Here is a 25066-nt window from a genome sequence, read left to right on the forward strand (position 1 = left end):
AATCCCCCAGGGCACGAGGAAGGAAGGAAGGCCTCATCTGCAGAAGACTTTCAAAAGTGAGGCTGTGCACCAGGTTACAGGAGCTTGGCTGAGTGATACTGGGCAAGGGCTTTTGTTGCACATTAAAAGCCAACTAGGGTCTATACAGCTGGGTTCCCATGTACTTACCACCTCAGAGGCTTCTCTTTCTGATGAGCAAGTCCATTTACCAACCTACTCAGCAACAGTAGTCTTGTAAAGTGTACATGTAACAAGTCACAAGTTGTTCCATTTATTTGAGTAAATATCTGGTAAATAAAATCATCGGTAAACATTACAAAATTAAATACATTAAAAAAGCTTGCCAGTATACATAAAATTCACAAACATGTACTCCTTTTGAAAAATAAAATATGTTCAGAGCACCCTTGATATAAAATGCCTAACTAGTGTCACCTACCAGCATATGGTAGCTTATTGAACATTTTAGTTAGGACATTTTCCAGGCGGGAGCACGGATCTCTCTTCTGTTCTTGCTTTTACAAGTAAGAGAGCCCAAGTTAAGAAGTCTCCCCACTTCTCAGGGCAGAGCCATAAACAAAGACTGTAATATTCTTTGCCTACCTTAATAGGAGAGGAATCTGCATTCAATTAAGACCACATCACTAAATGCAAGACAGTGCTTGCAATTCATTTTGGTAGCATTGCCTTTCCTCCACTGTGAAACAGCTTTTAAACGGTGATGGACATTTCTCTAGATATCACTGCAGGCCCTTATTCAGTATAGGTTACTACAGTTCAAGACACCATGAGGTGGAGAGGAAATCATCTGGCAAAGCATCAAAGTCAATCAAATAACTTTAAGTCTACAAATTAAGCCCTTAGAACTCCCAATTCTCATATGCTGCAGTCTAAACAAGGAGATATGATGAAATTCTTCACTGGGCTGCTTTAAGGGTATTTAAAAAAATGGCAGCACTCATTTTAATAATCTAAATTGGTACCTTCTGGTAGCAAATTTGCAATAACCACCATTTAAATAATTTACTGTAACAAACTTTTCCTTCCATCCATGTGAAACAGTATTCACACCCACTTTATAATTTATGTACAGACAAGCACAAGAAACTTGACATCCATGAGTTAAATGTACAACCAACTTAAAAAACGTTATCCAACTAGTTGCAAGGAGAAGCCTCCTAGCTCTGTAAATTTACAAGATCTTCTGCTTCACCACATAGGCTTGCTGCCCCTCATCACTAACTCTTGGATTCTTCACTTGCTTCAGTAATCCTCAAGTGGAAGTTGAGCAGCATCCAAATTGTTGATATTCTTGATAAAAAAAATTGACACTTAAAAAAGAACCCTTAAAACACACAAAAGAAATTCCTTGAGTCAAAACTGAATGAAATCAAAGAAGTTGTGGAGAAAGACAACTATTTTAATAAAGGTCTTGTATTCAAAGTCCCATTTCCCTTGCCATGTCTTTTACAGAGTGCTACTACTTCAAGTTATTTATATACTCTTCTTTTGAGGGGGACTGAGTTTCCTCATTCCTCTTATCCGAGTTAGCAGCTCTTTGATAAATTCCTAGGAAAAAAGATTAGAAAATATGAGTAATTTTTATGATCCCATAATACCATGATTTTGAGTTAAAAAAAAAAAATCAAAACAAACTATACATTTTTACTTAAGCTTCTACTGCTAAGCTACGATCTCTCTGGCCTGATCTCCCGGAACCTTATATGCATACTCTCATCACACAGTGGAGGTGTGAACAACTAGCTTTTCCTCTGCATGAGTGTTCAGGCTCAGTTGCTAGCTGTCTTTCAGGCTTTTACTACACAGGGCCTTCTACCAACTGTTGAATCTAGCAAAATCTATGGCTGCATACAATGCAAATAGTCCAAGCAGACTTCCACAGTTTAAGCCTGCACAGAAATGAGCACTCCTGCCAAAAGAGGTGTTTCTCTCACCACTGTCCATGCCAGCACTAGCATTCTGGTTGGCTGCATACTCAGCTGGAATAGAAAGCTGATCTGGCTAAAAACTCAGCTGTTTTTCCTCTTGCCCTGCTACTTTCCAAGCTGGCTCAGCTCTCCGACCAGGCTGACCACTCAGCCCCACACCAACACTCGTGCCAGTCTGAGGCAAGGCAGGAACAAGGAGCCAGAGGTGGCACCACTGACTTATCCTGGGTGAAACTGGTTGCGGAGCTCAGTGAATTACACTATTCGGGGGGGAAGGGGAAGACAAAAAAAGCCAAACACCAACACCCACCCTATATTCATGGACCAGGTCTTTATTCACAGTGATATTTTCCCTCATTTCAGCAGATTTTCTCTTCTTGAATTGTGGGAGAACAGAAGCTTACAGAGTTGCACCATTATCTGAAATCCTTTCGGTATACAGTTTCTTATAATAACTGCAGATGCATTAAAAGCTAAATCACCCCCTTACTGTCACATTGCGAGAATAATGTTTACCCATAGTACTATGTATACACCTACAAAAAGGTTCTTATCATGAAGTCATTTAGCTATAAACATGGAATGTAATTATGGATTTAGTCAGGTTGATGTGAAAGTACAAAAAGTGTGACTTCCTAGCTGAATGCTTGAGGCTAAAAATTCTGGTGAACAACATCATTACCTAAATGACAACACAGGACCTTTCAAAAAAAAAAAAGTCACACTGAAACATATATTATCCAGGTGTTACACTGCACACAAGGAAACCCTCTTGTAAATGTGTATTTTAACTTGAGAAAGATGTCAGGTTTTTCTGGTGGGACCACAGTCTTGGCAGGTATCACCCCAGCAGGGCAATTTCCTTTCCTGACAGTTTATGCACATCTATACTGTACTGCATGTACTTTTGCACCATGGTTATTGTGGCACCCACACTAGCTATGGCTTCAACTAACAGCAAAGGCAGAGCAGCATACATGTCAGCGTGGGCTACAAACGCTCACTGAAAACTTTTGTTTTGGCCTCCACTCCTGAACTAACTAGATCAAGGCCAAAACAGGAATACATCTATGTATATCAGTATAGCACTTCCCATCTGGATAGACAGATAGCCTAAAGAGACAATTGGAAAAGCAGATTTGTTAAGACCCCAAATCCTACCCCTCTATCCTCTAGAAGCTGTCTTTTTCCACATAGGCACAAGCCACTGCAACAGTACCTACTCTCAACTTGTCAGAGTACAGTACTTACCTATTCAGAGATCACAAAAAGGAGGGAGACAGGTTTACTCTAAAAATTTATGGCTTTCAATGCACTATGCCTTGGTTCTGTGTTATCCTTTCATCATTGTAAAGGCCTGCTACATAATGTAAAACTAATGTTCAAAACATCCTAAACACACTTTAGGATTTTTTTACTATTAAACTTTAATGATTTCACTGCAAGGCTTCATTTTAGAAATAAATTCTCTAAAGTGATCTTAAAAGATTTTTACTTGGGATTAATGCAATTAGTATTGCCTTTCAACAGCTCTTTCCATAAAAAGCTATACTTCCATACCAAAACATCAGATTAAGACAGCTTTGGGAAGGAATGGGTTGAAGTTCAGCTCTTCCCTTTGAATGACTTTATTAGTCGTCTGTTAAAGCCACAAATACTCTACACCACCTTCACTCACCATCAAGGCAGCAACAAGACACTGCCCAACTGCTTCACAGAAGTTGCAACCAAGAGCATTACAGGAAGGGGCATCTGCAGAGTGGACAGGGAATTCTATGGTATTCTGACTGTACCTATTTGGGATATCCCTGCTTGAAAGGCACCTCTGCCATTTTCTCCCACAAGTCAGAAGGATTTGGAGCAAGTTTGCTTTGGATATGAAATGCAGCCGGGGTCAGCTGCTTTTCGATATGCCATTACAGCAAGGGAGGGGAGTTCCTCCCCTTATACTCTGAAGCAGTACCACAAGTACCTTCTTTTGTAAAATAAGGTATTTGCTTGAAGTTTTCAGTATTAACACCACCTAGAAACTTCTTAGTGCTGCCAAAATAAACTAAACTGTAGGGGCAACCCCCTAACTAGATCTGAGGTAATTGAGGCTGTTCTTAAGGAAGGGGGAGGGAGCGGTATTCACTTGAAGAAGTACATACAATAATTGAAAATGCTTTACCCCTCAGGAGCTATTTTTCTTGAAAAAAAGAGTCTGCAGTACCAAAGAGTAAAACCCAACAAGAGCATTTTATATGTGGCAGACATTTTACCTAATGCAGTAGTGCTGTTGTGCACATCCCATCGGTGTGCAAACCACAGCATTGGTTCAGTACCCTTCTGATTTAAGTATCATTTTGCATCTGATGCTTGCATGGAGCTGGCTGTCATTAGCACAGCTGTGCTACAGTGCTTGTGCCTTTGTTTTGCAGCTCTCCATCAAGGAAAAGCAGCAGTCTAGGAAAGATGCACATTTTCCCTCTTGGAGGCAGGAAAGGAGACTTCACAGCATTTCCATAAGCCTTCACTTTATAACTAACCAATTCGGCTTTATGACATACAGTAATACCCATTTGTTTTCTTTAAACATCACTCAAAAATTGCAGTTTTATTCCTTGTGGACATCCAAGTTGAGGCTTAATATCCACATCTATCTCAACCTCATACACAAAAATCACCTTACACAAAGCATTTTCTTGAAATCCCCTCTAGGAGATAAGCTAAAGTTTAGCATCATGCATTTGAAAGCTGATCATGTACCAATCTATGTTAAAAGTAGTTCTGTAACACAGGTTGGACTACCTGCTTATATAATACTTATTTAATTCACAGAGTTGAAAAGCATTTAATAATAATTCAGCTAAAGATTTCTGGCTACAGCCAGAAATACACAGGTCACATCTACTTTTAATAGAAGAAGAATCCCATACCAGCACTTTGGGCCTTGGTAAATGAGGAAAAAAAAATAGGGGGCAAAAATGTACATAAACTCAGTTTAAATTCTTTTTACAGATTTTCTGCAAGGAGGCCACCTTTAAATACAATTTTGTTACAGTCCTGTTAATTTATAATACAAAATCATTGTTTCAAGAAGATTTCTTTCTAATTCTAAAGGCAAATTTAAATGAGAGACAGAGACTAAATCTATAGTTCATTTGAACTCATCTATATTCAGCCTTAGGCATTTGTCTTCTCCCTTCTCTAACGCTTTCCCTTGAATCAAAGGCATTCAGTTCAGCAAAAGCATTCATCTAATGCAGAATAAAAAAAATAAAGACGACAAACAAAGGTGAAATGATAATTCAGGAAAGGGGAGGAAATCACTTCACCTCTCTGCTTTGGAGGTGTGATTCATTGTTTTAATGAGGTCATTTGACAGACAATGAATTCCAGGCTCCCTATTCAAGTCTTCCAATTAATTCTGGAGACTAATTAGACTCTGTCTCTCCAGATTTCTCTTTCACAAACAGTATACATGTTATAGGACTAGTTCTTAAACCAAAATGTACCATTTCTAGTCCTCCTGCTTCACTAGAGCATGAAATGAATCCTAAACCAGCTTTCCTCCACAGCTTTACTTCCCTGCAGCCAAGTCAAAAATCAAGATTTGCTTGACTGTTTGCCCAAGGCTATTTCCTGGAGAGTGCCTGGTTGGTTGGACATAAAAAAGCGAAGTCAGCCTGGAGAGCAACCTCCACCACTACTTGGGGAAGAAACCAAACAATAGCTCAAAAATGCTATCTGAATGGGAAGTAAAAAAAAAAAAACACAAAAAAAAAGAAAGAAAAAGAGGGAACCCTACTGCCAAACACCCTCCCTTCCCCACAGGCTCAAACCTGAAGCTGATCATACAGGAAGAAAAGAACTGACAAGGCACAGATGCTTCGGGAGAACGGGGCAAGAAGCTGCCTTCTATTAGCAAGAACTAGTGCAGCATCTCTGTAGCCTCACTGAACAATCCCATCCGTATGGCCTCTCCAGTGAGGCCATGGCACCATCAGTGCCCAGAGGAGGACAATACGCAGCAATTTATCTTCTCGGTGAGCCCTGTACAAGGCACTGACTAAATACCACAACGCTCAGCTATGGTCAAGACATGCAGTCCAGTTATTCTCCAATTCAGCAGCATGTAAACAAGCACAGCTTATTCTTGTCAAATCACCATTTTCTCCTCTATTCTTATAATACTACTATGGGTATTTGTAAGTTGTATTCATCAGTACTTGTTGAAACTAAAACATGCAAGTTTAATTCCCTCCAACACTGTAGTACAATATAGGGCAAATCTCAGCAGGCATATAAACAGTTTCAGTTCACTGAATTCAGAATGGTCAAATGGATTAACAAGAAACCATGTTTTTCTAGAAATGCCTCTATCTGCATGGCTTCTAAATATGCACGCTTCTTAACTTTTTCCTTTACAAAGTGTCCTATTTTATTTCAAGTAATATGGACACATAATAGAGTTACTGTGGCTTAATAATTCACCACCCATCAGCTGAGCTGCAATAAAGGTCTATGAGCTTCTAGGCTCCCCCAGGTGTATGGCAGCACACTGCACTGAGGCTTTAGGACACATCTTTAGTTACTATTGCTTCAAATGGGTATCCTACATATTGCTGTCTTGCGATTGTATTAAAAAACAAACAGTAACATGAATTTGAAAGAATTCATAACACAGTAGGACCAAAAAAACCCCGGTCCTTCAAAATTTTACAGGTTCCATTTCAGAAGGGTTGAGCTTTCTATTCATATCTGCATACTAAGTACATACATTATCTGAAGACATACTCAAAATAGGTTTTAGTTTTAAAACCACAGTGCTTGGGCCACTCTAAAACACTGCATCACAAGCCTGTCATTTGCTCCAACTAGGAATTAAATTTGGAGAAACATGTAGTTAAGCAAATGCATCTCAACCTTTCTCAAAATCAAGTGTTAAAAGCTGCTGAAATAGTCCAGCCACTGAAGTAACTGAGTAGTCAGTGACTTAAATCTCTGCCCAAATTCTCCAGAGAATATGCACAGCAATTTAACACAGTTTGTTTGGAACTCATATTGAAAATTGTTATTATTTAAAAGTTCCCAGCAAAATAACTTTCTTTTATGATGCAACTTCATCTCCTTTTTCTCCTATTTTGCACTGACTGAAGAATTATACTAACAAGATGGTCTGGATAGATTTAATTGTGCCTGCCTGAGTGGGAAAGATCTCTAGCCCATTCACCTGAAGCTTTGTATATTTCTATGAGAAAAGAAAGAAGCAGAGAAACCCCAAATCTAATTTATCCAGTTCTCTTCAAAGATTAGTTATCTGCAGACATTGCACACATCCTTCAGAGTCAGTAAGCAAGAATTTCCCACTCACTGGATTTCTCTCCCCTAGTAGTTTAAGAGTCTCCTGTCATCACTTTGGCAGTCCCACTGGCAGAAGCTCAAAATCACATCAGCCACAAATATTTCAGATTTTCTCCAAAGCCCAGTCTAAATGGGTCGTCTTGCTGCTACCAATAGCAGAGATACAATAACACAAATTTAGCCAGCCTCCTTCAAAGTATATGTCTTGACAAAATGTCATTGATTTCATGCCCACAACAGTCTTCCTATTCTAAAGAAGAGTCTATTGTCAAGTATCAAAACCCTATCATCAAGATTACAGATTATATTTAAATCTGTTACATTCACTGCTAACATGAGACTCAAAATTCCCTGTGACCTACATTAAGATTCTCCATCACATGGACAGAACCAAGACAGCAACTTGACAAAGGTCTGGGTGGGATTTTCCACAGGTGACGCATGGCACTGCGTGAAGCACTGGCTGCTCTGGCACATGAGTGATACAGGAGGATGCTGCTGCTCCCTGCTCCTTTTCAACCACAAAAGTTCAGATCCAAGATTTGGTTATGGCACTGATTTTGCAGATATCACACCCTTTAAGTTTGTGCAGTCCTAAAAATGAACTGCTGTTCTCTCACGTCAAGCCTTCTCTTATGTCAAGACTACATGACATGTATGACACGTACCACTTTTGAACTAGGTATGATAGTAACAGGGGAGAAGGGGAAGCAGAGAAAGTGTAAACTGTCTGAAGAATACTTCTAGCACTGTTTAATTTTGCGTGGTAGGAAGACCATCATCATGTGTCAAAGCACTGTCCACATTTGAGATCCCAAAGGCTATGCCTCGAGTCAGGCAGCTACTCAACTTCTCTTCAACAAGTGCAACTTAACTACACAGAGCAAGGAGATTGTGGCTCAAGTAAAAGGATGTGAATTATAAATCACTGCAATATTTGACTTACATTAACACCAATAAAAACATATACTTTACAGTTTGCTAGTTACCAAATGTCTCTTAGCCACTGGGTTTTTTTTTTTTTAATTAATATGTTTCTACAAACAAGCCAAGTTGGCAAATTGTGCCCAGAAATTATTTTTAGTTTCTGGCACATTTTACAAAACTAACTTTTAATGGCTGAACGACACACCAGTCACATTGCATACGAATCTTGACTAGCAAATCAACATTTTAATTTAAGGATCATTAATGTAAACTTAAATAGCACCCAAAAATCATACTGACTGTGTGCATATTCCTTATTAACCTTTAGTTGCCTTGTTTGGGTAAACTACACAACTCTTACAACAAGGTTCCCACGTTAAGCATATTTCCATACAAATTAAAGCAAGTCTTAACTGCTACCTTAAAAAAGCTTTTAACATTTTAGAGCACATTCAACAGTCTAGCTGTATTTCCCTTAGAAGAAGGGTTTCATAGCAGTTCCTCATAAGTTACTGTCAGATACTATCTTTGCCCAATTTATTAGAGGCTGAGAATTCCTTCTACCCTTCCAGTGGCCTGGATAACTCTGCCTCTTCTGATGAAAAGTCAATCCAGAATACATGCAAGAATCCCTCGGTCTTTCCTTAACCTTTAGTCTAAGTGGAAGACACTAAGCAAAACTGACTTAAGATATACGTTTGGTTTTGGGTTTGTTGGTTTGTTTTTTGTTTTTGGGTTTTGTTGGTTTGGGTTTTTTTTTTTTTTTTTTAAGAGATGGGATAAAAGCTTCAAGTTAAGCTTTCTGCCTGTACTATTTTTCCTTACGTTCTGAATAGTAAAGACATATTACATAAATTTTTCCCCAGTTAGGGATTACTGCCTTTTGCAAACTGTCTGTCTAACTCACGATGCTAAAATCCCTAGTGCACTTGATTGACTGTATCTGATTGGTCAGGAGACATTCCATCAGCTCAGATCCGTTCTCCACACAAATCTTCTAGAAATCCTTTCACAAACCAATTACCTCAACAGCTTTGAATGGTCTGCAAATTTGAAAGGATTGCAGATTTTCTAGACAAGGTGTGGATCCTCATATAGCAAGTTTAAGCCAACTTAAAGGCTCTTCTTAGTCACAGAATCACAGAATCGTATAGGTTGGAAAAGACCTTTAAGATCATCGAGTCCAACCATAAACCTAACACTGCCAAGACCACCACTACACCATGTCTCTAAGCACCTCATCCAAACGTCCTTTAAATACCTCCAGGTCCACACATGGCAGATTTAAAAAAAAAAATCACTATTATTAAGTGGCCTAAGTCAGCAGTCATGCCCTATTACTGGGCTTATCATCCTACAGACGAAGAAGAAAAGCTGCTGTTGTGAAAACAGTCATGGGAAATGACTCCCATTTTGGTAACTGCCCTCACAGAAGAGTGGATTAAGTACTCCTCCCAACTTGGCTATCTCAAAAGACTGTCAAGGAAGATGGATATTCTCTCAGGTAAAGAAGCTGCCTCCATCACATCAGCAGAGGGCTGAAGAGACAAGTCACAAGTTCAGTATTAAAATCTCACCTTGATCCAAATGCCTTGAGGGCAGTTGAGCACACGTGTCCAGGATGTTGTTTCCTGTGAACTGCCATGCCAACTACAGCTACAGAAGCTACAGAGGAGCCAAGCTATATGCAGCCTTGTTTCAAAAACCAAATGCCTGGCTTTAGTCACACACAGCTGAAAGATCCCTGACTAGGGGAATCCTGTAAGCCACCCACTCTATTAAATACTGTGCAGCAGCCACTGGTGGGAAAGCACTGACTCTATAAATTGAACCAAGAAACTGACCCACAAGCTGGACTTTTTTTTTTTTTTTTTTTTACAATGAGTCCAAGTTTTTGTTACAATATTTACTCTTCCTAGTAAGCACACATTACTATATGAGAAGTAGGCTATATTGGTACTGGACACATTAATGGATATTCAAGTTGAAAGTTGAGTACTTTTAACTAAATCCTGCTTGTTCAGGTTTGTATTCAAGTCCATTCACAAAATCAGTTAGCTGAGTTGCATATCTACGTAACAGTTCCCAGAATAAACAATTTTACTGTCAGAGATAAAAATCAATGGCTTCACATTGAAGAGCACACAGTCCATCTCTCAAGTTGAAATTTCATGCAATATAGTAGGGTTTTAACCATCTGATGAGAATTGTGTTTAGCTCTCTTGCAACATGACAGCTTTAAGCATCAGTAAAGTAAATAAGGACGTTACAGAACACAACACCGATACTTCAGCTGGAATGATCAGCAGTTCCTCCACAGGGCCCAGTTCTGTTCCTACTGTAGTTAAGTGACAGGCACAAACATTCCCAGAATATAAAGCCCCAAGCACATCAGCTCCCCATTAATATTCCTATATTTACTTTATCATAAGTATAAAAAAATGTTACTTTAGCTTGAACATAGCTACACTTTCCACGCATGAATAGTATTTAAGAAAAGTCTTTTTACCTCTGTTGGTTTGTAGCAATCTACAAGAGTTTCCTAGAAGCAAAATATGAAAGCGTCAGTTCCAATACAGAATAACAGTGAACATAAACAAGTCTACAGTATGAAACTTGGCAAGGGAGTGGGGAAAGAAAAGGAGCAAGAACCAGGAATCACTGGTTGAAGATGCTACTAAAAACCAAGCGTTATACTTTTGCTCCCTAGGTGGATCAGAATGATTTGCAATGGGAGAGAAATGATGGCTTCTTCCTCCAGGTTGGAAGGTACAAAATCCCTCTCTCCAAGAAAAACTGAGAAGAGGAGAATCCAAGAACATTTCTCCCAGCAATACACATGTGAAAGGTAGCTTTCTGTGAGGGCACCACAGTCTTTGGAATGCAAAAATACAGATGTTAGCTAGGCCGGGCGGCTACAGCAGCTAGTTTAGGCAGAAGCAGGAAAGCTATTTATGAATGCTGAGTAAAGAGCCCGGGGCCATGCCCCATGTCTTTGTGGCTAGACAGTGGGCACTGAGAAAAGGGTGCCATCAGATGTGGTGCATCTAAGCACCAAGTTAGTCACCTCCCAGAAGTGAGCTGAGGGCAAACCACTGCTCTGGGACAGGTTTCCTTCCTTTAGTGCATCTGAAAAGATTATAAACAGAGATCCTCATATTGGTTTTATATCTTGATTTAGATATATGCATCTCTATTAAGACAATGATGTTTCTTTTCTTTTCCCCCTCATTCTTCCATTCATTAACTTTTACGTCAAGCAGGATTCAAAGAATTAGAGAGCTGGTTTGAATCATATAATTTCAGCAGACAGCTTCTGAATTTCCCTACTAATTCCTGTTGCTGACCATCTTATCCTTTCCTCAAGCTTTTAGACAAGTTACTCCAAGATAACTGGATGGGTTCCAATTTCTAGCTAGTACAGACAGAGAAACAGTTTCCAGTATCCTAAGGACAAGGGAAGATTTCTGGTCTGTATATGCATGCATGTGTATTTCTGCTGCTGCAGTGAATCACAGAAAATATCTGGTCATCATCACTGACTCTCAGCCACATAATTTTTCTATGCGACTGTTCTTTATTTTTCTATGTTTTCTGTTCTTTATTTTATATACTTGTAAAAACAAGAATGAGTCTAATCTGTCTCAGCAGATCTCCCTATATTACTGGATTCTTTGAATTTCTATTTACTCCTGTTATCACCTACCTTGCAGAGTTTTATCCTAAAGGATTTTGATTACCTTTGTACAGTCCAGTAAATTATGCTAAGCTCAGACCTAGGAACCTCTCAGTTCTAATTCTATGCTTACAGTGGATTCAATCAAACACAAGATATAGACCCAGATGCATTAATTCAGCTACATTCCGATTTAAAATTAGAAGATATTACCTGTAATTTGAGAGCTCTCTCCTCTTCATTGGCTGCATCAAGAAGGTCATCAATGTCAATTTCTACATCTGGCATCTCTTCTTCCTGAAAAGCAAAAATTCCCACTTAGTCCATAGAGATATCCTTTAACTAACCTCAAAAGCAGCCTAGTGATAGCACAGAACCCCATCTGCCTAGAGCCAGACAAGAAGGAAATCAGTAAGGGACGGTGGCTCGATTCCTTGCTCCCAGGACAGCAGAAGGCCAAGCCCCAGCTACACAGGAGGTGACAGCTCTTAAGCAACCCTTCCCTCACAGTCAGGAGCTGTGTTACTAACCCATGCCCAGCAGCCCAAGTCATGCTATTCTCACAGTACTGGGCAAGAAGATGAAGAAGAGGTCAGGGCAGAAGTAGATAAAAGCCACAGCAAGCCATGAAATTGATTTGAAAACATTCTTGATTGGACTGGTTGTTTTGTTACACTATGGAAGATCTCCCTTGCTTAAAGTTAGCTTGCAAGGATGACACACATGCCCCACCAGAAGAGCTCAGATTTCCAGTGCCTGCAGTGAAGCAAGAAGTCTAAGGCATAGAGTATTTTAGAGATTTTTTTTTTTTTAAACCTCCTCCACCCATACACTTCTCCCTCTGCATCACCAGCACATCAGGCACGTTGTTCCCTGAGTCAGAGCAGCAGTCCTCACATTTTGAAAGACCCTTGAGCTCTGGAATCTCAATGAGAATTCATTGTCCACAGATACCACTGTTTATTGCATTTACAGTTATGCAAAAAAAATATTCTGCTGGCCAGTTTTTGCCTTTTCTCATTATAAAAGGCACTTCAAAATGGTAAAGCAGCACCTCACTGCACATACAAAACACTCTGGTCTCAGCCTCTCCCCCACACCAAGTCCCACCCTCACAGTGGCCTCAGTGCCAAAGACACATGGCTCCTCCATTGCCCCTGCTCCAACCAAGGCAATGCATGGGCACTGCAAGTCTGTCCTCTCCCACAAGCACACTGTCGTTGATCGGCCCACTGGCACTGCATCGCCTTGGCACCTCCTGAATGAAAGCAGGGACCTGAAAGCGTCCAAAGGGGAGGCTGGATTTGAGAGTCAGGAGGAGGCAAGACCACCACTATCCCCAGCAGCAGCTGTCTTTCTTCTTGTACTCCACTAACGCTTTTCAAGATCCTTTAAAGAAGCATTTTGACAAAAACGTGGTGGTTCATGCAATCTGCAAAACCTTCAACTGCGAAGTAATTTAACAGCTCCAATAGCAACTGCCACAGGTAACACCAAAAATTACTCTTCTACTGGATAAAAGAAGAGTCCAAACATTGGCAAAGAAGATAACAAATTAGCTCAAGCTAATCTAATGAAAGTTAAGTACCAAAGTGCCAAAGAACTACCTATATCAGAAGCTCCAGCTAAAATGCCAACTGCTCAATGTTTATTTGGGTGTGAGGAGGAAGGACAGAAGTAGGATGATTGAGTTCCCCATTCCCCCCCTCTGAAGGAAAGCGTGCAGGAACACAATAGCACAGCCATGCAGGCTGTTGGACCCGATGAATAAAAATACATGAAGCACATCCTTTGCCCAATTAGCAGGTTCACTCTTTCAGCATGCATTTTAGTCAGAAAGGAAGTGTGGGCATTTGCTGAGATGAATCATAAAAACAGTAGTTACTGTAATACAATCTGGCAATAAGGGAGTTTCTAACAATGCTATAGACTCATTAGCAATTTAAACAACAGGGGGAAGAGGAGAGAAAAGAAGTCTTACACAGACTATAAAGATATTCAGTAAAAGCGATCAGAATTGGAAGGGATAAAGATTAATCCATAACAGTGGTACACTTAGTAGCTTACTATCTCAACTCTACACTCATTCGCATATCACACTAAGAACAAGAAATTCACCAAATAAACACTAAACCTCCTGAACATTTTCTCCAAGCAGCTCACTATAAATATTGTTAAGATAGGGTGCCTGGAGTTATCGTTAATACTGTAAACTTATCAAAATACACATCCATGGACCTGCGTAAATGCCAACTGTGCATATGTCTGTGCTCAAAATTGCTGTGTAGCACATTGAATATTTTGTCCAATACACATTTTGAACTCTTGCCTGTCGGCATGGCATTCTGGCCAACTGAAATGATGTTGAAAGGCAACAGTGAGGGGGAATTCTCTAGAAGGTATATAATGCTTTTTTGTGATCACACTTCATTGAAGCTGAGCACTCCTGAAAGGTTAGTTTTACTCTGATTGGTACCAGTCATGTGGGAGAAATCCTTGCTTCTATCTGTCTTCACTCTTATCTTCTTCAAATCAACTTTCTCCTACACCTTCAAGGTTCACACTGCCATCAGTTCAGAGGGCAACTGTACTAGTAATTCACTGAAGCTTTGGTGTAAGATGTAACACAGCTCCTCTGCATCAACGAAAGCCATAACAAAAAAACCCCACTTGCGAATACTTCAGAAATGAGAGACTATAATTGTGTCTGACATACTGGCATTCAATTAAGTTAAATTTTCTATAAAAGATCATGTGTTTCTTCATCACTTCACAGCAGATTTGAATTCTGATACACAACACAAATAGAGGGGGGAAGCCCAAAAAGGTAGCTCTTGCTCTTATTTTTGGCTGAATGAACAAACATAATCAAAGCATTTTTTCCCCTCTGAACTACTGTGCCTGCATGATCTCAAGAGTTTTATGTTAGGCATGAAAAACATGTGCTTAGGTCAGGAGTATGACCACTCCACAACAGCTGTAATGACAGAGGGAAGGAAGAAACAGTCATGTCTTCTATTTGCCTCATTTTATTGGTGAGATAAGTGCGGTTGATCCTACTACAATTAAGCAGCTAGATCCAGATTAGGCTGGGGCAACCCTGAGAGGGGCTGTGCATAGCTGAAGACCCTGAAGTATTTCAAGGGTCTTGTTAGCACCACCATGAGGCTGTGCAAGGAAACCAAAGCGCTGCCACATTCTGCTCCAGTGAGAGGGAGACAAGGGGTTGCAAATAGCAGACGATGGGGCGGGGGGGGGGGGGGGGGGGGGGGGAGAAACCACAAGAAGCATGCTGACAGGGAGCAGCCTCCAGAAAATCTAAAACAGAAGAGGTGTGGGGGTTGCAGGTGCAAACACCCATCAATTGAAACAGTTGGGGGAGGGGAGGATGGACACTCTCCTTTTAAGCATCCTCTCCAGTTTGCATTAACAATCTAGGCAGGACAGGAGCTGATTTCTGCTTCAGTATTCAAAAGTCAAAAAATATCACCAAAGTTAGCTTCCATGCTATTTAATGCAACTTAAATTCAACCTTGCATTGGAAGACAGCCCCGTGGTTATTTAGGTTGCATGAATTCTTCGCAGGCTACTGGCAAAAGACCTTGGGGCACTGACATGCATGAAGTAGTAAACAGCTGTAATAGTTTAAGACATTACAACCTCTCCAACTGTTTGCTATTTAGGCTCTGGCAGAGGTGATCACTGCCCCAACAGTGAATGAAACAAACAGGTGAGCATCCCTTACTGAGATCAGGGGAAAGGTCTGACAGCCCCCCAAACCACCTCCCACAGCAGCTTAAACCACAGGGCTGGATTTTGCAGGAGCAGCTGAAGAACACTTGCACACTCTAGTCTGCTGACCCTGAGGACAGCACCTCCAGCACAGCAAGAGCAGGTCTGACATTGTTACAAGTATTTACTAATTAAACATTTGTCTGAGGCTTTAAAATTTAAAGGACAATAGTTGCCCTATGGATAAGCTTCCCACCATAAACCCAATTCTCAAATTAGCGTGCTGTCCCTCATCCTCACTATGCATCATCAAATTCGCAGTGCTGGGAAATAATGAAAAAGGTTTGTTTGGTTTTTACTTTAGATTTTATGTTTGGGAGAGAAAGGAGAAGTTAAGTATAGGAAGAAAAGTTAAAGCTATCATTTGTATAGTGAGTTTGGAAGCAACCTGAAAGGACAGCAAGAGAAAGATGAAGGAAAAGGAGGGAAAGACCACCATAGAATTCAGATGTATGAAAGTTTCAGACTATATGAATCAGGTACTTCTCTCGAAGTCCTGGAAGATGGCCAGTGTAAGTGATCAAAACCAAACTAGAAAATAGGACCAGTTCTTCTAGAAGCATCTGTTTTATATATGAAAAGATTTATTTATTTTTAAAAAGAGACATCTAATACAGTTAGCTCTAAACAAGTTCATCTGCAGATATGGATGTCATGGCCCCAGTGCAAGACAATGGTTTAAGTCTCAAGATGATAAATAAGTGTGCCATAAGTTACCAGGACTAGAAGTCGTTGGTTGCATAGGTAACCTGGTGGGATTAGGAAAGGATTGCACTTAGTACAGGTAAAAGAATACTACCAAATAGTTATTTGTATGAAACACAAAGAAAAATCCCATGTGTTCCTCATTTCAAAGCATTCAGTTGTTTTGGGGGAGTTATGGGTCAGGCAAAAGTAGATAAAAATGAGAATAAAAAAAGAATAGTTTAAGTGATCAAAAATTATGAATCCAGAATCAAAGAAAGCTCTTTTTGACTTAAAGCTAATCCTAGTTAAGTGGAGAGTCAAAATACAACAGCTAAAATAAAGCTGTTTGCAACACAAAAAGGCTGCTGGTGTCTATTGATTGCTATGAGGAACAGAAGACTAGGAAAGGATGTTAAAGACAGCAAGAGACTCAGAAGTGCCAGGGTTGGGGACACTTGCAGTACAAACAAGAATCCTCAGTGGTATAACCAAATTACTAAATGACCGTATGTTTTCTCTAGTCCTAAAATATTAATAGCAGTAATGCCATAGCAGCCACGATGATCTAAGGTTAGACACGCAAAAAAAACCTCTCTCATTTCTGTTGGTCCAGGTGAAGTGGTTCATGCAACAGTGAATATTAGTTTGCACAGTTGATAATCACTGAACACATTTAGGATGCTGCTCCCAGTATGATACAATCCTTATCATGCAGTTACATACTATTTTCTCCCCCATCAGACACTTACCTCATTAGCAACCAGTCAGTTGAACATGAAATCTCAAAGGCAACACAGAGTGCGAGGCACATGCCATCCAGTCTTGGCTCCAGCTAAGAGTTAGAAAAGCCTGTGTTGCACCCAGGCTGTTCTAACCAGAGCAGCAGCCTCTTCCACCAACACCAAGTCTACCTTTCTTCACCTCTCTTGTTCATTAAATAAAAGTGCAGAGACACTAAAAGAAAAGTTACCAGATTTGTCTATTCGAGTCAATGATCCTACTGTTTCTGAACAATCATAATTTATCTGTGGCATTGTGGCTATTTACAGAAACCTTCTCCTGTGCTGAGCCTATCTTTAAGCGTGACCTCACATGGATCCAGTTAAATACCCAGAAAGGGAGGGACACTAAGTGTCCACCTGTCAACACAATGGCTTATGCAAGTTGCCCAGTATCTCACAGTAACACCAAGTGCATCTCTATCTACATAACATGGTATGAATGGCTAGATAAAAGGCAAGGACACGGTGTTTTATCTGTATGGTCTAGATCTGATCTACCCACACCACTGGAGCTAGGAGGGGACTGTGCCCATAGCCTTGCAGACACACCACTAGAGGGAGGTAACACTTTGCAAACACAGCAAGGGCCCCTGAAGTTGCTGGTAGAGCATGGAAAAGTCTTCTGAGACCTAGATTCAGTTCTCAGGTCTGGAGAACAGCAGTCTAACTTTAGTCCTCAAGTATCCATTTCCCTCTGCTCCTGTTCTTAAGAATTTCGTCCTCACCTTTTACTCTCATAGCTTGGTTCCTGCAAATTCCTACCTCCTCTACTCCTACTTTTTGGGATATCGCTTCTACCTCCTTCCTATGTCCCCTTTCTCCTCAGCTGAGGGCCAGAGGAAGGACCACTGCAAGCAGAGAAAGGAACAAGACTCAGCTCACAGGCACTGTGACCAGGGCTCCCTGCCAAGATGAACTGCAAGAGCCCCCCTTCCTAGTTCCCTACAGAGGAAACTTGTTCACATGAGACAATCTTTGAGCTTATTGCCAAACTGTAACAAGTTTGGGCACATGACAAGCACAAGTGAAAGAGGAGGGGAGATGCTTGATTAAACTAAGAACACTTTCATAAACTGGCCACAGGCATCTCCAACACAAAGCAAGTCTGCTCCCTCCTAATTTCCAAGATCAGACATACTAGACTTTCAACTAAGCTGTTGAAAGTCCTCATATGATGTGGAAAAACACTGTTTTCCTCCTGATTTTAGTCTCAACATCAGAAATAACTGAACTCTTACCCAAAAGTCTTTCCAAGATGTTCCAGCTGAGGCAGGCACCTACCACGAATCTCATCAGCTCAGATTATTTCAATTTGGACAAGTTTAACATTTTAAAAGTGTGTTTTCCAGTTGTTAAATCAAGGGTAATACCAAGAACAATGCTTATGGGGCTCTGCATGGAGGAGTACACACCTTGCTGTGAAGCAGAGGGGGAGCTTACCTGGGAATCATCAGTGCCTGGCAATAAGGAGGATGTAACAAAGCTGTGGGGAAAGGATATTAAGCTAGATGAGAAAGATAGACAGACATACACACTGGTAGTGTGTCTACACAGGCAGGTACAGCTGGACCTTAGCTTGCTCAGCCAGTGTGCACAAACTGCATGGTCCAGAAACTGTAGCTGCATTAGTGCAGCTTTCAGACCAAGAGAATAAAACCTGTTGGCAAAGCATTTACATTCAGGTGCTATAGTTGTTTAACACAGCAATCAGATTTCCAGACCAAAGTTAATACCTACATCCACTTGGCTCAGAGAAGACAGGCTAAAGCCTGTCTGCATCTGCCAATTCACCCTATGTTGCTTAGTAGATAGGTGGGCAGATAGCCCAAAGCTTATATTAGGAAGAGCACATCTTAATCCAAGGAGATCCCAAAGAGGAGACTTATTGGAGATTGATGTCTGAACCCAGAGAACAGGGAGCACTCTCAAGCTCCCAGGTCTAAATTGTAACCCAACAGCATCCCAGATCCACATCAGTATGCAACTTAGGCGTGTGTTGCCCCCAACCAGAGGCATACTATGAGACAAAGCACAAGATTACACGTTAAAGAGGATACCACTATGCTCCTTGGACAATTGGAAGAGCATGCCCATCCCACCATCTAGCCAGCCTTCACTGAAACAGCATGGTTAGGAATTCTTCCTTCTGCTTCCTCCCCTTATTCCAGCACGAGCAAACATGCCCTTCTAACACATCCACTTCAAAATACAGAGACAGATTTACAGAAATAACCTTATTTAAGTGAAGTCAGTAAAGTCTGGAGGATATAACAGTGACTAGATCCCCTTGCATTTTTCAGGCTAGTACTTTCTGTGTAAGGCATACCTTCAATATGTGAGTATGTCCATGCACATCACTAAGCAGCTGATCAACAAGTGACTCGTGAAAACATGAGTCATGTGAGCTGAGGCTTCAAAGAGCAGGGAACTTGCCCTTGACCACCAATGAGCAAGGAAAAAAAAGAGAAGACTGAAGCTCCTTCTTTAGCTTTAGATCAAAAGCTCATTCATTATTCCTGGTGAAGAACTACATAGCTTTCACAGTATTGTCAACTGCAAATATTTGAAAAAAGCACATAGGGCTGCAAAACCATACTGTCACAAGGTGAGAGTAACCTGTTGGTCTAATACACTCATCTAGATGAACAAACTAGAGTATACTCTCCAATAGACAGCAATATGGAGTCAAAGGGAAAAATGAGACTAGCAGTGAGAGGGCTTTTACTCACACTCCATATAAGCAATTTGCAAGTGTTTTGGTGAAAAATACCAAGCCTATAAAAAGGAACAGTAAGGTGTCCTGAAGTTAACCCTAGTTAAAAAACACTAGCCCATGGTGCATCTGAAGCAAATGGTTTCCTTGGCCAAAATGCGAAAAAACAGACAGAGGAGAGGAATCCTGTGAGAATGTCTCCTTAGTGGCTGGGACTCTTACGAGTTTTGAATATTCAGGACCACTGATTCCTTTCTGAAGGCTATGAAAGGGGGTAAAGTTAGCCAAGAGAGAGTCAGAGGAAGAGACACAGAGCTGAAGTATAAGGGCAGCCTCTAAGTAGCTTGGCCTCCTCCATACCCACCCCATCCCCATTATCATTTCCTGTTATACAGGTAGTAGACCAGTTTGAGCAATATGTCCCTTACAGGCAAGGGAGGGACCCAAAGTTTGGATTTAACCAGCCTCCACAATAACAAGTTTAGAGATTTTTAAATTTTAAAAGGATGCAGTCAAACAACAGGGACATCTCCCTCTGCAAGTTACATTATCTGACAACATAACTTGTCAACCAGTACTCTCTTGCAAGCTGCCTGGAAAGCATAAATCATGAGGGTCACAGGTTTGGGGGCTTGGTTTTGGGTGGTGGAAGGGAGGAATTAAGGACAGAATGACATCAAGCAGGACAATCCCTGTACAAGGATATCACCCTGGGCAAACTGGGACACTAATCCTGTGTATTAGTGTTACTTATCAATAGCCAAGAACAGCTCAAACTTCCTTACTTAGAAACAAAGAAAAAACATGGTGCAAAACAAATTTAAAACAACTTCTAGGAATCACTTAAGTATAAGGGCATCTTAATGTCCATGTATGTGCCAGGAGTTAGGTACAGCTGTAGCTTCAGAATCCAAATGTGTCCTTGGTTTCAGCTGGGATGGACTTCATTTCCTTTCTAGTAGCTGGTATAGTGCTGTGTTTTGGATTTAGTATGAGAATAATGTTGATAACACACTGATGTTTTAGTTGTTGCTAAGCAGTGTTTACACTAGTCCAGGACTTTTCAGCTTCCCATGCTCTGCCAGGTGCACAAGAAGCTGGGAGGGGGCACAGCCAAACTGGCCGAAGGGCTATTCCATACTATACGATGTCATGCTCAGTATAGTAACTGGGGGGAGCTGGCTGGGGGACAGAGATCGCTGCTCAGGGACTGGCTGGGCATTGGTTGGCAGGTGGTGAGCAGTTGCATCACTTGGGTTTTTTTCTTGGGTTTTGTTCCTCCCTCTCTCTTGTTGTTTTCCTTTTCATTACAATTTGTTGTTACTATTATTATTATATTTTATTTCAATTATTAAACTGTTGTTATCTCAACCCTCGAGTTTTCTTACTTTTGCTCTTCTGATTCTCTCCCCCATCCCACGGGGGGGGGGGGGGGGGGCCGGGGGGGGAAGTGAGCAGCTGTGTGGTGCTTGGTTGCTGACTGGGGCTAAACCACAACAAAATGGAAATGAAAAATATACTAACAGGGCAATGACTACACAGCACACAGAAAACACTTAAAATTCTAGTTATGAACCTCATTAAAGCCATTAACAACAACTGATATTTTCAATAAGCAGGGGAGGAGCACCCACTCAAGCCAAGTTCTTCCATCTCATTACCCAAGCTGGCTCTTTCTCTTCCCTCAGTCTCTGTAAACCGTTGTTGTTTGTTTCAAGCTGGCACTGCCACAGATCAGCCTCTCCTCCTGGCTCTCAAGTGACTGCAGAGCAGATGAAGTGGACAGATGCTATTCCAATTACACGTTCCATTCAAAGAGTCGGCCCCTCTAAAGCAGTACCACACAGCCCGCATTTTTGTTATAAAATAGTGCTCGAGTACACCAAAATAGCAACAGCACAATCCTGGTGCTTGGGTGATACAAAAAGAAGCAACTCTGTTGTGCCCTTACTTCATTTGGGGTGCCTCTGTCAGCACAGAGAGATCAGGGTTACAAGCAGAGATAAGAACATCATCCCTCAATGCAACTCCTATGAAATCTCCCTTTATGGGCAAGCCTTTGTGAAAGAGGATAGGGAAAGGACCTCCACATCCAGAGCAAGGGTCCCCGCCCAGCTTCCCTGAATATCTTCACCCTCCCCCAGAGCACAAGCCTGCCTGCACTGACACTCGACACAGAGGCAGCTGCTGTCTTTGCAGATGCCGTTGCAGTTCTGCCTTTCCTTCAGTTAGAAGGCTAGAGGGCAGAAAGGTGATGGCAACACACCATGATTTCCTCTGGACAAACTCCTTACAGCTACAGGCTGCCCAAATGCTAAATTTAAGTCAGCTGCTTAGGTCCTACATCAGAACATGGTTAGCACATGTAACATTTTACCCTGTGTAAGGGGTGGGGGAAAGGTAAGACAGCCAACTGTGTCAAAAGTCAGCTGGCAGAGGGGAAAGGGAAGGTTAAATTGAAGCACAGCAAGACAGGTACAAGTACTGCCAAATCATTCATTGAAGTGAAGTTACTCAGGGAAAGGGAGGCAGGCCCAATTTCAGAGGGCAACGCATTATGTAGAGGCTACACAATTGAAGGTTTTTGGAATTGGAGCAATGGAAAATCTGGACCGCTCTCCTGCTACTGTGTTCTGATGCACTGCAGAGAGATGCCGCACATCACATCTAAACTACCTTAGTGTCACACAGTTATGCCAACACAAGGCTTGGAATAAAATATGGTACCACTTAGCATACAATAAAAGAGCAAGTAGTTGAAAAACTGTTGACATACTTGAAGCTAGCACTTTATAACAGTAGTAGCTTGTAATAGACAAAGCATCAAAACTTCCACAAGCTGTTTCAATGTAGATTCTGGCCTACCTACACCCAAGAGTGATGGCAACAGGATTTTCACATGGAGATCAGGGGCTCTCTTTGATCACTAAAGGCTAACCAGCTATTAAAATTCACTATATACTTCTGCATCAATGTGACCACTACTGTCAGAGATGCCTCATGTTTATATAGACCATATGAGAATGCCATGGTGACCTCAGTCAAATGCTCTAAAACTGGCTCTGCAGAAGAGGAAACCTTGGTCTTCTCTTCCCACAGTTCTCTGTTCTGCTTGCTACCAGGGCCACAAAGCTGCTATTGAAAGAATAATGTGTTAGGAGAGCTAAACTGGAGTTTTACTGCACTTAAAACTCTGCCAATTCAGTTGAGGCTGGGCTTGCCTAGCAGGCACACTGCCTACTGTTGGTCACTAACACACTCGTCAAGTTTTCTTGGCTGGAAGGAAGACTTTCTGTGCTCTTTCGGAAGGCCATGCCTTTTTACTGAGATGCTCTTAGAGCCAGCATGGGCTAGCTGCCACATTTCACTGGCTGCATTCTCCCATCAGCAGCAGAGAAGTAACTTTGTCCATGTGGATGCAGCCTGCAACTCCATAAACAGCAACGGAGGCTTGTGCAGGCACCTCAGCCAATAAAGATAAATAACAGATCCTTTTACTTTTCTTCTCCCCACTTCTGTTCACGATTTTTTCCCTCTCAGCTGTTTTTTTTTTTTAATTATATGAGAGCTAAGGAAGTAATCTCCAAAGAATCAACAGGAGTAACTTTTCCTCTAATTAGCTGCTAAATGGCCTTTTGTAAAAGTAAAAAAAAAAAATGCATACACACACTACTTAGGGTTTTGGGGGTTTTTTTAGCAAATTAATTTCTTGGTATCCTGTGTTTTAACAACAAGTTTTCAAACGAGCTTATTATGTAGGTGACTGAAAATACTTATCCAGGGCCCTGGACTTGCTATTTTTAGTTTGGCATTTATCTGTTGCTATTGAATGGGTGACTGAAACACTAGTAAGCAGTCACACACTTGCAGTGCTGCCTCTGGTCTGTCCATACACAGTAGTTCTTGTATGAGCAGCTGTTTAGGAAGCACTTGCTCAGATCTCCTGCCACAAAGCATCCAACAGTGAGAAACCAAAATAGGTTCTGACTTGGAACAGAACAGCTTCGAAGGAATCCCGCACTGGCCAAAAACCACAGTTTGGCAAGCCTTGCTTGGTTCATGGGCCCATCATTCATTTAAATACTTTTATTGATTCATTTGGGGAATGGAAGTTGAGAGTCAGATACAACTTGTTATTTACTCTTATTTTATCATATGAGTATTTGATAACCTCAGAAAAATTGTGACAGCCCTTAAAAATCAGATCATTTTAACTATGACACTGATCAGCTGCCCAGTACAACAGAAGCATGGCCAATTCTCTTGAATAGGCAGAATACCTCTTTGTGCTTTCCTCTCCTTGCTGGGAAACCCTTGCCTAGTCTACAAGGAAAAGTCATTGCGGTGCCAATGCAGATGCAGCTGCTAAGTTAGAAAAAGGCATCTTTCCCCAATGTTTCTCTACAGACAAAATAGCACAAGCCAGTAAGAAATACACAAGGAAAGCTCCATTTCTCTACCACTTGACAATTTAGTAAATGTCTCATCTGAAAAGTTTGTATCAATGGAAGACAGAGCAAACCAGAAAGTGCTAGAAGGTGAAAGCTGAACATAAAGTTCAGACTATATTCTCTGCCATTGGTATAGGTGTATTAATTCCTTTCAAAATGGGGATTTTCAATGGAAGCATTCAGTTCTCTCTCTTGCACTGAAGCATTGTTTTCCCAGCTGGTTTGTTAGCTGGGATTTCTGTCTTGCCAGCATCATCCCTCCTTCACACTTGCAAAAGCACCATTTCAGTACCTGACACATGTGCTCACAGGTCCTGTCATCTCATCCCATTTTAGTTAACATCTAATTGCCAGTAAGTTTTAGCCCACTCTTTTCCAAAATCCTTTTAGTATATCCAAATGTAGCACATTTGAAAGGAATTTAGGCTTTAGGCTTCATTTTAGGATATCTCCATTTAATATTCAAGAAGTCTGGCAAAAACATCTTCCCATTCATTTAGTTTCAAGTATACACATTCACTCTTTCCTGAGAGTCTCTGAAAAACAGGTTGTAAGGAGGCACTATATTTCTACATTAAGAGCACATCCTTGCAACCAGAGCACTGAATGCAAGAGAAGAGTTCACTGCAAAGAAGTCCAAAGCACCACTAACAGAAAAGCTTCCAGTAAACCCTTCCGAGTCCCAACTCCCCGCACATTCTTCTATTCATTTCACTGTGAAGCCCCCTATGTCCCTATGGGCA

The 25066-nt window shown here is 41.1% G+C and overlaps 1 protein-coding gene across 2 annotated transcripts in view; it reads right to left on the reverse strand.

The window, feature by feature from the left end:
* Window positions 1-262: 262 nt before the first annotated feature.
* The window catches only part of PPP1R14C (protein phosphatase 1 regulatory inhibitor subunit 14C), a 55407-nt gene continuing 30603 nt past the window's right edge, over window positions 263-25066 (reverse strand). The window contains exons 2-4 of one of the 2 annotated variants that reach the window (XM_075499000.1): window positions 12112-12195; window positions 10732-10764; window positions 263-1569 (exon numbers count right to left, since the gene is read on the reverse strand). In XM_075499000.1, the coding sequence (XP_075355115.1) occupies window positions 1495-1569; window positions 10732-10764; window positions 12112-12195 (192 nt within the window). In that variant the 3' untranslated portion in view covers window positions 263-1494. Of the gene's footprint in view, window positions 1570-10731; window positions 10765-10814; window positions 11019-12111; window positions 12196-25066 lie in introns of those variants that run through there. The other variant, XM_075499001.1, reaches the window with a different exon arrangement.

The sequence above is a fragment of the Mycteria americana genome, chromosome 3 (assembly GCF_035582795.1).
Source record: "Mycteria americana isolate JAX WOST 10 ecotype Jacksonville Zoo and Gardens chromosome 3, USCA_MyAme_1.0, whole genome shotgun sequence".
Taxonomy (NCBI): Eukaryota; Metazoa; Chordata; class Aves; order Ciconiiformes; family Ciconiidae; genus Mycteria; species Mycteria americana.